At 37.4% G+C, this 11,973-nt stretch overlaps 2 protein-coding genes across 2 annotated transcripts; both read left to right on the top strand.

Moving 5' to 3' along the window:
• The first annotated feature begins 1,183 nt into the window (after positions 1-1,183).
• LOC113289453 (CDPK-related kinase 5-like) lies at positions 1,184-6,147 on the top strand. The gene is made up of 11 exons (XM_026538706.1): positions 1,184-2,142; positions 3,013-3,143; positions 3,428-3,469; positions 3,588-3,696; positions 4,083-4,161; positions 4,268-4,564; positions 4,639-4,751; positions 4,833-4,940; positions 5,035-5,097; positions 5,206-5,373; positions 5,606-6,147. Exons 1-11 carry the CDS (start codon positions 1,516-1,518, stop codon positions 5,744-5,746), a joined length of 1,878 nt encoding a protein of 625 aa, XP_026394491.1. The 5' UTR covers positions 1,184-1,515; the 3' UTR covers positions 5,747-6,147.
• A 110-nt stretch (positions 6,148-6,257) lies between these two features.
• Positions 6,258-9,422, top strand: LOC113289454 (zinc finger CCCH domain-containing protein 62-like). Its single transcript, XM_026538708.1, has 9 exons — positions 6,258-6,533; positions 6,642-6,847; positions 7,037-7,154; positions 7,679-7,737; positions 7,831-7,882; positions 7,983-8,088; positions 8,193-8,291; positions 8,380-8,482; positions 8,617-9,422. Exons 1-9 carry the CDS (start codon positions 6,421-6,423, stop codon positions 9,207-9,209), a joined length of 1,449 nt encoding a protein of 482 aa, XP_026394493.1. The 5' UTR covers positions 6,258-6,420; the 3' UTR covers positions 9,210-9,422.
• Positions 9,423-11,973: the final 2,551 nt, after the last annotated feature.

Genomic DNA, 11,973 nt, shown 5'->3' with positions numbered 1-11,973 from the left:
AGAAAAAAGAAATGATACAAAGTAGCTACAACTCAGTCAAGATGACTGCAACATAGATCAGAAGACAAAACACAAGACAAGAAAACAAGAACAAACACAAAAAAACTACTGATGTCCTAAGATAATATCCCAGTTATACATGACCATATTGAGTGAAGTGTTCTCAAACGTTTTAGTACCCATCGACCAATTATACAGCAGGATCTTCATCTCCTTTAGCAATAAATCTAAGCACTTGTAGATACCTTGAAAATGTCTTCTGTTTCTTTCATTCCAAACCGTCCACCAAATAGCGAAAGAAATCATACCCCACCTTTTTTGTAAGGAATTACCTTTTCTATGTGCCATTCCCGATTGTTTGATCTACCATCCTCTCTAAATACCCGTTGTATGTTGAAACTTTTAAAGAAAAATTCCAAAGCTTGCCAGTTTCTTCACAATACATAAACAAATGCGTATTTGATTCAGCGACTTTTTTGCACATAATACAGCAATTAATCATAATAGAATTTCTAAAAGAATCTAAAGTGGGAGCTGCATTATAACATAAGCATCAAGTGAAAAACATTATCTTTATTGGGATATTTGGATTCCAAATATTCTTGCGTGGAAATCTGAGATAACTTTCATCTTTCAAAGGCAAGATAGCATGATTTAGCTGATATTAGTACTTACATATGGGAGGATTAAATATTGAAAGAGTGTAAAAATCTGGCTAGCAGTCTTATTTCTTGTTCGGTTGTTTTTCAAAAGTCTGTCGACCAAGTAGCTGATAGGCTTGCTAAATTGGGTGGACATAGCATAGGACCTTCTTTTCCTAATGATTTCTGTTTTTTGCTCAAAAAAATTTGAATTTTTTTATCCTATTTGTTTTCTTCGCCTATCAGAAAGAAAAACACACACACACGTAAACATGAAAATCCGATCGACATAATATGCAAAGCAGCACAGCTGCATAGGTAGTTAAATACGTTCCCATCGCAAGCAAACAAACCCAACGGCTTTAACAATTCTAAACTTTTAAAGTTATTGATAAACTCTCTAGGGACGTAGCTTATCTAGCCGACAAGTGGCAACCAAGCTGGTAAAACATTACAACCTGGATCATCTATCCCCGTTATTATTAATAAAAAGCAAAAATATTAACGCCGTTTCCCTCTTTTCTTTATTTTAATCTCAATTTCCATCTCTCTCTCTTCACTCCACAGTCTCTCTCACTCCTTTCTTCTTCTTCCTCCTCCTCCATTTTATCTCCTCCTCCTCTATACATTTAGTTTTTATTACTAGGGATCTGTTCTAAATCCAGAGAAATTCACTGAAACTACAACAAAAATTTAAACCCTAAAACAATTTTCGAATTCGATCCATTTCATGATTTATCGATCTAGAACGAGCTGTTGCTGTTGTTGTGATGAGTTAGGTTTTTAGATAGAAATAAAATCGTTAAAACCACAAATGTGGTGATTAGTGAGGATTGTTTTGAATTCTTTGAATTTTTGAAAGTGGGGAGGAAAAATGGGATTGTGTAACTCAAAACCCTCCCCCAAACCAAATCCATACGCACCACCAGAGGAGCTTCAACATAACCCTAGTCCTACTCAGAGTAAAAAGAGTAGTACTAATAAAAGTTCTTTGTCATCGCCGATTAATGGCGTTAATACGAATAATAATCAAGAAGTGAATCAGAAGAAGAAAGATGAGAAGGTTGAAGAATCAGTAAAGAGATCACCATTTTTTCCATTTTACAGTCCAAGTCCAGCTCACTATTTGTTTTCAAAGAAATCATCACCAGCTCATAGTTCTAATTCTAACTCAACAACACCAAGAAGATTTTTTAAAAAACCATTTCCACCACCATCTCCAGCTAAACATATTAGGGCAGTTTTAGCCAGGAGGCATGGGTCTGTTAAACCTAATACGTCATCTACTGCTGCAATACCAGAAGAAGGAAATGAGAATGAAAATGGTGCTGGTGCTAATGGTTTAGATAAAAGTTTTGGATTCTCTAAACATTTTGGGAACAAGTATGAACTCGGTGATGAAGTAGGTCGTGGTCATTTTGGGTATACTTGTTGTGCTAAGTTTAAAAAAGGTGAACTTAAAGGTCAGCAAGTTGCTGTTAAGGTTATCCCTAAAGCTAAGGTAAACTCTTGAGTTATCTGCATATTTTTCTTTTCTGGTTATGTTTGAGTTGATTTCTGAGAACATGAGTATTATTAGAAATTTCTGAATTTAGTTAGGTTAGATTATGTGTTGATCTCAGTACAGTGGTATTATTAGAAAATGGTGAATTCTTAGTACTGTTTCTGCAAGATATACCAATATTCTCGGGGGCAATATTCTTTTTTTATATTATTCTTTTTAATTCAACTGATGAAGTTGTGATTTCCTGTATGAAATTGTATAATAACTGGATTGAATCACAGTGACGACTATGTGAGTGGTTTTCAAAGATCTGTGTTGTTTACTGTTTATGTGATATAGAAGTTTTTGATTCCATTGGTATATACTAGCAGTTGAATGGATTAAAGATGTTGCTTAACAGGATAGACTCATAGAGTTTGTTGTGGAAATTTAATGGTCAACAGCATCATTTTTCATTATTTATCTTTACTGTTTTATAATAATGGGGTGTGACTAAGTCAATATTCTTTTGAATTCGTGGTTGAAGACTACTTTGACTTCAATTTAGGTGCTATTTCTATTTGCAGGATTTTATTTCTGCATCAAAATAGACTTGCATAATAGTTGATTGAATGATACCCTTGACCAGATGATTATTCAGTCCATTCCCACTGTCATAAAATAGGCTCTCTTATTAGTTGTATGTAAATTTGCTACTTCACACTAATACGCCATAGCCTATTATGTTACCATGCTTCAACCAGGCATTTTTTTTTCTTCAAAGACTTTACCACGGATGAAAATCTCAAGTTGACACTTCTTGACATATCTTTTAAAATCATGAACAACTAAATAATGATAACAATAATGTTGTGCTTTTTTTCTCAGATGACTACAGCCATTGCCATTGAGGATGTTAGAAGGGAGGTGAAAATTCTAAGAGCGTTGACAGGACATAGTAATCTAGTGCAGTTCTATGATGCATACGAAGACAATGAGAATGTCTACATAGTGATGGAGTAAGCTCTTAGCTCAGAAACTTATATTTTAAAGTAGACTTTCTTCCACGGACCATGTTCATGTATAATGTGGCGGGCATATAGACGTAGGTTCTTAGACGCTTTCTTGAAATATAACCTGAATGTCCGCATGTTTAACCCAATGCAACTTCAGCTTTTAGTGTCCGCCTACAGCTTTTTCAACTGTATCAGAGCACGGTTTTTGCCAACACATTGTAATGTTTTGTTCACAAGGCTCTAACATAGGCTTTGCTTTGTTTTTCTTTGTTTTTATTGTCTTCCAGGTTATGTGAAGGAGGTGAGCTTTTGGATAGAATTCTTGCAAGGTATTTCTCTTGCTATTGGTTATGCTAAAATACAACCTTTTCTTACTTCTTCTGTTTGGGAGTTTGGATTCTGTAGTTTGCTCTTAGCTTAATTTCTGATTGTTATGTTCATGTGAAGAGGCGGAAAATACACTGAAGACGATGCAAAAGCAGTCATGGTACAAATATTGAACGTTGTCTCATTCTGCCATCTTCAGGGTGTTGTTCACCGTGATCTAAAACCAGAGGTATATTCGTATTCTGACTATCCTAACTAGAGTAAATAATGTCCGAGGGTTCCCAGTTATGACTCCCATGAGCATGTGGAACATAGGGGATCCTTGATTGAGTTTTGTACCTAGGTTGATATCTGGGTACAAAGTTCAACAATTACACCACTATACCATCTCTGCCATCTCTGTAGCTGGAGCTACCTGGAATTTTACAGTCCAAAGAAGAATTGAACTAAATAGTATGCTTTAAATTTATAAGCTTGTTGCATGAAAAACATGTTAGGTTGGCATGGATCTTGTTCCAAGTTGTCCTACCAACATGAGTTATTGCATTCTCTCAACATATGATTGTTCTTTTACTTTTTTATATTGCTAACTAAGTAGTTGTTTGATTAAATCAGAATTTCTTGTTCACCTCAAAGGATGAAAACTCGCAATTGAAGGCCATTGATTTTGGCTTGTCGGATTTTGTGAAACCAGGTGATTTTTTACTCTCCTGGGTGCTGACCCTATTATTCAGAAGTAAACTTAGACCTCTAGCTACGGCTGTTAAAGATAGGTTTCTAATTTGTCTGACGCGATGCAGATGAAAGGCTTAATGACATTGTTGGAAGTGCATACTATGTTGCACCCGAAGTTCTACATAGATCTTACAGCACAGAGGCTGATGTGTGGAGTATTGGTGTGATAGCATATATTCTTTTATGTGGAAGTCGCCCATTCTGGGCTCGCACAGAGTCTGGGATCTTTCGAGCAGTTTTAAAGGCAGACCCAAGTTTCGATGAACTTCCTTGGCCTACTTTATCTTCTGAAGCCAAGGATTTTGTCAAGCGTCTATTGAATAAAGACCCACGTAAACGGATGACGGCTGCTCAGGCATTAAGTTAATATTCTCATCCTGGTTACACAACTGCTGGAGTTCTTTCATTGTGATCCTGATGATATTTCTTTTTGCAGGTCATCCTTGGATTAGGAACTATAATGATATAAAAGTACCTCTGGACATCCTAATATTCAGGCTGATGAAAGCCTATATGCGCTCATCATCTCTACGTAAAGCTGCATTAAGAGTGAGTACTTCTTTAATATTCTGAAAATTTCCTTCGTTGTTGGTCACGTCTCATAATTTGTTTTGTTCACTTGCTGCTCAGGCATTGTCCAAGACATTGACTGTGGACGAACTCTTTTATCTGAAGGAGCAGTTTGCACTATTGGAACCTAATAAAATTGGTGCAATAACCTTGGAGAATATCCGGACGGTTAGTTGAAAAAAGAACAGATAGGGTGCTTATTTGGTACATGTTTACTAGGTTTCCTTCGGAAGATAACACCAATCATTATTGTCCTGGCCAGGCTTTGACGAAAAATGCGACAGACGCAATGAAGGAATCTCGTGTTCATGATTTCCTCGCTTCGGTAGATGCAGCGATCCACATAGAATCTTTGAGTTTTTCATTAATTTTGTAAATATGCATATGTTTTTGTGGCTTCTAATGCAAACAATTTGCTTGCGTTTCATGGCAGCTAAATGGTCTACAGTACAGAAAGATGGATTTTGAAGAATTTTGCGCAGCAGCATTAAGCGTTCATCAACTTGAAACACTTGATCGGTGGGAGCAACATGCTCGTTGTGCCTATGAGCTTTTCGAGAAGGATGGGAACAGAGCTATTATCATTGAAGAACTTGCTTCTGTAAGTTTAATCTTTAATTTTTCCATAAACAAATATATTGTTTGGAACATGGTTTTGCAAAACCCAATGGTTTCTTTTATTAATATCATGCGACAATGGGTGTGGAGAAGTAAACATTTTCTTTTCTTATGGGCTTTTCACCACATTGACTCTGAAATGACCATCCCGTTCTTATTAATCATACAAACTAGCTAGTGAAGCTATAATTTTCTTCTTCCTGGTGATTTTTCAGGAGCTCGGTCTTAGTCCTAATGTTCCGGTCCATGCAGTTCTTCATGATTGGATCAGGCATACAGATGGGAAGTTAAGCTTCCTTGGTTTCGTCAAATTGTTGCATGGTGTATCAAGTCGAACCCTAGCAAAGGTTCAATAAAAGTCAAGAAAACAACGTGAAGACATGAGAACTCCGGGGAAGAATTTACTCATCTGTCAGAATATAAATGTTTTTCTTTAATGCATTACATATCTAAGGTGTGTGCTTTGAACAAAAAACAAGCACGACCAAAAATGGCACAAGAAAGAAGACACAGACGTTGTCTGCGACAAGAATCAGGCTGGGGAAGAGAAGAAGAATGTGAGGTTCCATTTACGGAAAAGTACATGTACTGGAGTTCCATATATATCATTGCAAAATCTTTAGCTTCTAGTAAAAAATGAAAGGGGTGATTGGGCATTTGATGAGGAGAGGATAGTATAACTGGTGTTGTTAGTTTTATATAATATATACTGTTATGTTTCACTTTCCATCAAAAACTAGAATAACTCGACCTTGCTGATGATATTTGTTACCCATTGGTGTAATCTTTCTACCTCGATGAGATCGACGTGTAAAATTGACTCACCAACAATCTTCCTCTTATGAGATCCTATCCGTCCAAATTCCAGTTTTAATGACACCGTACCGAACCTGACGCCCCCAACACAAAAAATAAACTTCTAAAAACAGGGAGGGAAATCTTCAGGCAATTTTCTTTCTATCTCGAAAAATTTGAATTTTCTCCCTCTTTCTCTCTGTCACTGTGTATTTTGTTTGAACTCAGAAATTTGATGGGAGAATCAGGATCACGAAAGTGTAATTTCATTTATATCGATGAAGAAGATAATACCATTTCTATCTCATCCTCAGAAGAAGAAGAACAGACTAGCAGTTCGTCGTTAAGGTAAACCTTAGATAAATTAATTAAGCAGTTATTTGTTGTCTTTAGGTTTTAAATTTGAAAAAAATTCATATAGGGGATCCTGATTTATGTTTGGTTGAATCTCGCTAGAGGGGAAACTAGCGAGGATCACAGTGAATGGAGCGCCGATGAAGAAGGTGAAGAAAACAGCGAAGAGGATGATGAAGAAGAAGATAGCGAGGGTGATGAAGAAGAAGTTATCAAAGACGATGAAGGTGATATTATAGATTTTGGATTAAAGAATGCCCCAGTGGATGATCAAGCACTATATAATAGAGTCATTCATCTTCTTAGAGGTTAGATTATTTTACGACCTCAAATCATAAAACCTAGAAATTCTATCTTTTGAATACAATTTACTTGATTTTTTTCAAGTAATTTTTCAGCAATTGAAGTGGCTGAAGTTTAAATTTCCCTATACCTTCTATTAGTAATGTACCTTCTGAAGTTTAAATTTCCCTATACCTTCCATGATATATTTGTAGCTGGGGGTGATTTACAATCGTTAAAGCATGAAGATTGCAAAGTGTATTTAGGGAAGCATGACTTGAGATTATCGGGGACGAAATCAGTTTGTATTCAGAGAATTCAAGAGCACTGGAGGTAACTTGCTTGTTTCCTTTATTCTTGTTGACATTTTGAATTGCCTAGTAAGTTGGATAAAAAGTTTCATTTCTTCAATAACATTATTTTCAATGCGAGAAGGCCACAACACCTCTAACATTGTTGATGTACCAACCAGATTGGTTCCCGGTGAACACGGCAGTGGTACTGGAGTCTCTCTCCATTATCCTTTAGGTTTCACTAAAACCTAGAGAAAATTGGAACAAATGAAACATAACTTATATATGAGTCACTCTTCGACCATGTTTGTTTAAAACCAGCTGTGTCAACATGGTTGTTTTTTCTTCTCAATGGTCCTCCTATATTGGTGTCAAACAGCGTCCAGCACACTATATCTGTCTGTCTCATTTTGAGGTCAGTGTGTTGATACCCAGTAGAGTCACACACAGACACATTGTACCAGCATCTTTGTCACATACATTTTCTTATGTAACTAGGAAAATGAACCAAGTTTGATATGGAAATTTGAAAAATTGATTTGTAACTTTGTATCCATCTCTCAGGATAAAATATGGAGGCGAGAAGTTTTATCCCTGGTCATCTTTTACGATTAACTGTACAGGTAGTAATGGAAGCATTTCCTCTATGATTTTGCGTATTATAGATTCGTTGTCATTCGTTAGATTAAAATTGAAATATTTAATTTTACCTGCAGGTGATGTCTGCAGAGGTGATGTTGTTGTGTTTAAACAGAAGGTTTATGAGAAGTACAATATTGACACTAGTACTTTTCCTTTCATATTTTGCAGTTAAGGTTTTGGTCCAATTTTTTTTTTTAGTTCGTTAATAAACTTTTACAATTTTTAGATTTGATAAAGTCTCAAGGACTGGTAACCCTCGAGGGAAGCGGACTGTTGCTGGGAGGGTTGTGAAAGAAAGCTATGGCGCAGCCAAACAGCAGCACACTTTTACTGTAAATGGAAATTATTTATGCGCACTGAACACTTAAGGGAGAAAAATATGTAAGGTAAATGAATATTGTTGAGATTTCAGTAATGCTGATCTTTGGTTGGACAGGTTGAAGTCCTGTGGAGTAGGGGGCTTAAGAAATTGCCACCGTTGTTTCCTCTGCTCGTGAAAGGTCGGAACTTGTACAGAATGAAAACATATCGACAGGTAATATCTGACTATTTGTATTATCTTGATTGGTTAGGTTTGAGGTCCTGTACCGTACGATAATCTTCTCTTGCTTTTTTAATTTTAGCCTTGGGATAATGAAGCAGAGAGATCTAAAGTTCTATCTGAGAAACACAAAAGAGGATCAGCGGCGAGGCATTTGAGAGCAATAAAAAGGGAATCTGCTAATGGTGGTTCATATCTTCCTTGGGATACGAAACTGTTACACTATTTTTGATGATATTTGGAATTTCGCACATGATATGAATAACTAGTTCGCATGGTATTTCAACCTCTTACTTTTTTAGTCTGTGTTGGTTGTTAGGTATTAAGCGTCAGAAACATTCCCATCATGCTGTTCAAGCTCAAAACAGTCGTAGAAGGCGAGAAGCTCAGCCTGCAAGAAAAGCAGAACGGAAGCATGCTACTGGATATGGGAAGGCTCCACGAGAGGTGATGGAAAAATCTAGAAGAGTTTCTAAATCAAGAGCTACAATACCATCATCTGATTTGCAACCAAACCACTATAGAGAAAATGGGATTCCTCCACAAATATTTGGTCCTAGTAACGAGCGATTCAGTTTCCCCAAATTTGAAAGAGGTTCCACATCAACACATACTAGGAGGCCATCTCACCATCCAAATTCAACTGTGTTGACTAACCCACGGCATCCACATTATCCCCATGCCTACGCCAACACTGCTAACCTGTATAATCCGAGGAAGTTTAATCATTGTCAAGAACACACCAGCAACAGTAGGCGACTAAATACACTGCCTCCCACAGCAGCAGGGTTTTACAGAGGGGTTAATTGTTCAACACATGGGTGTCTGGAGCCGAGAGATGATAAGTGTTTTGGCCTGTTATGCTGGAGATGTTGCAGAATATCGGGGAGGTGGTGTTACATCCACCAATGACATTCCTAATCTTCGAAGAAGTTCTCAATCTTACTCGGTCAGCACGGAGAAGTCATCGAAACGGTTAGAAGTTTAATACACTCATCTGTGAATATTCATTCCTTCAGGGAGATGGAAGAGAGTGGCACAAGTTTTTTTTTTTTTGGTTTTATCTGTCAAACGGAAAAGGGTGGCACAATGCATGCTTTTTGGGGAATCATCTTATGCCTGTTAGTTATTGTCTGACCTGAATGATTTGGTGCCAAGGCGCCAAAAAGCTAGGGGAATCATCTCATGCCTGTTTGCTATTGCCTGACCTGAATGATTTTTGCGCCAAAAAGGTAGGTTCAACCAAATTAACGCCAAAAAGGTAGGTTCAACCAATACATTAAATTAATTAATTTAGGCATTTGCACCAGCCGGGAATCGAACCCGGGTCGCCGAAAAGGTAGGTTCGACCAAAAAATCTATTCCCTTTAACGAGAATAAGAGAATCTAAGCTCCACTCTTCCTAGCCATTAGATTTCCCTTATTTAAAATTCAGCCGTCAGATCTGAATAATTTCCGGAAAATACTCCCGTGTGAACTATCTATGACAGCCGTTGGATATCATTTCCATTTATATCTCATCTGTTATATCGAAAAGAGCTTCTATTAGATATGCGAATTATTTTCGGTGTGTATTGAAATTATAAAAATGTATAAGGACCTGAAAATGAATTACCGACTACTTCTCGCTTTTTTAAATCTTCTTTACGATTCACAATGTTATGAAGTTTTCAGGTCGGTATCCCGGCAAAAATTTGTGTAACACTTAAAATTTGATGACGTGCATTGCATGTACGCTCTCCTTGTTAAATTAACTAGATGACTGCTGCAGCAGTGGGGGCCGACGATGAAGAAATACACGGTGTACCGTGAGGGGATTATTTTAATAGGAACTTAAACTCTAAACTAGATTTTACATGAGGGGAGTATTTTATGAGATCTCCAAACTCTTGAGCGGAGACTCGATCCGTTGACCTCCTACTTGAGAGTCAGGCTCCTGACCAACTGGGCTAACCCCTGATCAGGCTATTGTATGGGGCACATCCACATTAATCCATATAATAACCTGATCTCCATTTGTTGGCTTGAAGGTTTGAGTGTATAAAGTGGTCCATGAGTAGGCCCCACTTCGGATTTTAGAGCAGCCGACCTAGAATTCGAAGTGGGGCGTAACAAAGTGGTATCAGAGCCGATGACGGGTTACCTGCCGAGGGTGGGAAGGTACGCTGGACGGGGTTGGTCCAGGTGCTTCTCATGAGGGGCATGGAACATGGGAGATCTGGGCTTGAATATATTCAGGAGCCAAGGACGGCTCCAATTTAAGGTGTTGGTATTGTAATACCCCCGATATACGACAATGGTTGGCCGAATGGAATATAAGTAATGGTTTGTCCTTTCCTAACATCGAGGCTTTTTCAGCACAATTGGCTCCAGAGTTGGCAGAAAGCTCTGCAGTTAAGTGTGCTAGGACATGAGCAATCCAGGGATGCGTGATCATCCGGGAAGTTTCTGCTAGATCACCGCAGCGATGCCGGTTGAAAACCCCACACTGCCGGATGACCGCAATGGCTAACTGGGGACAATATCGGTGGAGGGACGGATCGTTACACAACCAATAAGAGTCGAATGTTTAGTACATAAAGGGACGGGTAATTATACAACCAATAAGAGTCGAATGTTTAGTACATGAACATACTAGAGAAGTATATCTACAAAACTCCACATGAAGTCATTTAACTAAATGTCGAAGGTTGAGTCATGATTATATGCATCTGTCTCCCTGTAGCTAATGACAGAAAACATCTGTTTCTGTAATTGGGCAGTGGAAAAGTTTTTTTTTTTGTGGAAAAGAGAAAAGCTGAGAACATCCCAAACTACAAAGAAAAATGCAGATTACATATGCAATATCATTTCCCAATTATGGAGCACTTGACCAGAAGTTATAGACCTGAAAGTATCAAGGTCACAACTATATGAAACAATACTTAATCAAAATCTTAATCTCCGCAACCTTCTATGGGCTTGAGCAAAAAACTCTGCTGTTTTTTTCCAGCCAAATGTTCCATAAAACTGCATTATGCACACCGTCCCATACCTTTTTACATCTTCCTATAAACACATTAGTATCCCAAGCATTAAAAAGCTGCAGTATTATTGTCGGCTTTGGCCAAGAGATGTGAATAGCCTTTATAAAGTAACCCCACAAATCAAAGAAGTAAGAATAATGAAGAAGGAGATGATCAATAGTCTTCACTTCTAAGTTGCATAGATGACAACTTTCACTTTGAATTATTAGGGATCCCTTTAATCCAAAGAAATATTGTAAAATTGCAATCTGGTAGTTCACCTGGCAAGACTTACTAACACTTCTTAATACTGAAATTTTACAAGATCTCATTATTTGTTTATTTTTAGCATCCTTGAAGATTATAGGAAAGAGGTCCTTTAAACAGCCGCTGTCAAGCCATTTATTATACTAAAACCTAATTCTTTTTCCATTTTTAATAGTAAAAGAAATATTTTGTTGCATTTCGGGTACCAAATTTGTGACATTTCTCCAAAGGCTCCTACATTGAGAAGAATAATCATTTGAAGGAAGAACAACTGATTCACTAACCTTAAACTTCTGTTGAATCATCCTCTTCCATAGTAACTTCTTGTTTCTTGAGTATCTTCATATCCATTTCACTAAAAAGTGCCTTGTCAGTATTTCTCAAGCTTATAACCCCCAAACCAC

The sequence above is a fragment of the Papaver somniferum genome, chromosome 6 (assembly GCF_003573695.1).
Source record: "Papaver somniferum cultivar HN1 chromosome 6, ASM357369v1, whole genome shotgun sequence".
In the NCBI taxonomy this organism is placed as follows: domain Eukaryota; kingdom Viridiplantae; phylum Streptophyta; class Magnoliopsida; order Ranunculales; family Papaveraceae; genus Papaver; species Papaver somniferum.
This window is presented reverse-complemented; position numbering and strand designations above follow the sequence as displayed.

Coding starts and splice junctions, on each gene's coding strand:
- LOC113289454 (XM_026538708.1), top strand. CDS start 6,421: ATGGGAGAATCAGGATCACGAAAGTGTAATTTCATTTATATCGATGAA. Junction 6,534..6,641: donor ACTAGCAGTTCGTCGTTAAG/GTAAACCTTAGA, acceptor GAATCTCGCTAG/AGGGGAAACTAGCGAGGATC. Junction 7,738..7,830: donor TTTTACGATTAACTGTACAG/GTAGTAATGGAA, acceptor TTTTACCTGCAG/GTGATGTCTGCAGAGGTGAT.
- LOC113289453 (XM_026538706.1), top strand. CDS start 1,516: ATGGGATTGTGTAACTCAAAACCCTCCCCCAAACCAAATCCATACGCA. Junction 3,697..4,082: donor ACCGTGATCTAAAACCAGAG/GTATATTCGTAT, acceptor TGATTAAATCAG/AATTTCTTGTTCACCTCAAA. Junction 4,565..4,638: donor GACGGCTGCTCAGGCATTAA/GTTAATATTCTC, acceptor TTCTTTTTGCAG/GTCATCCTTGGATTAGGAAC.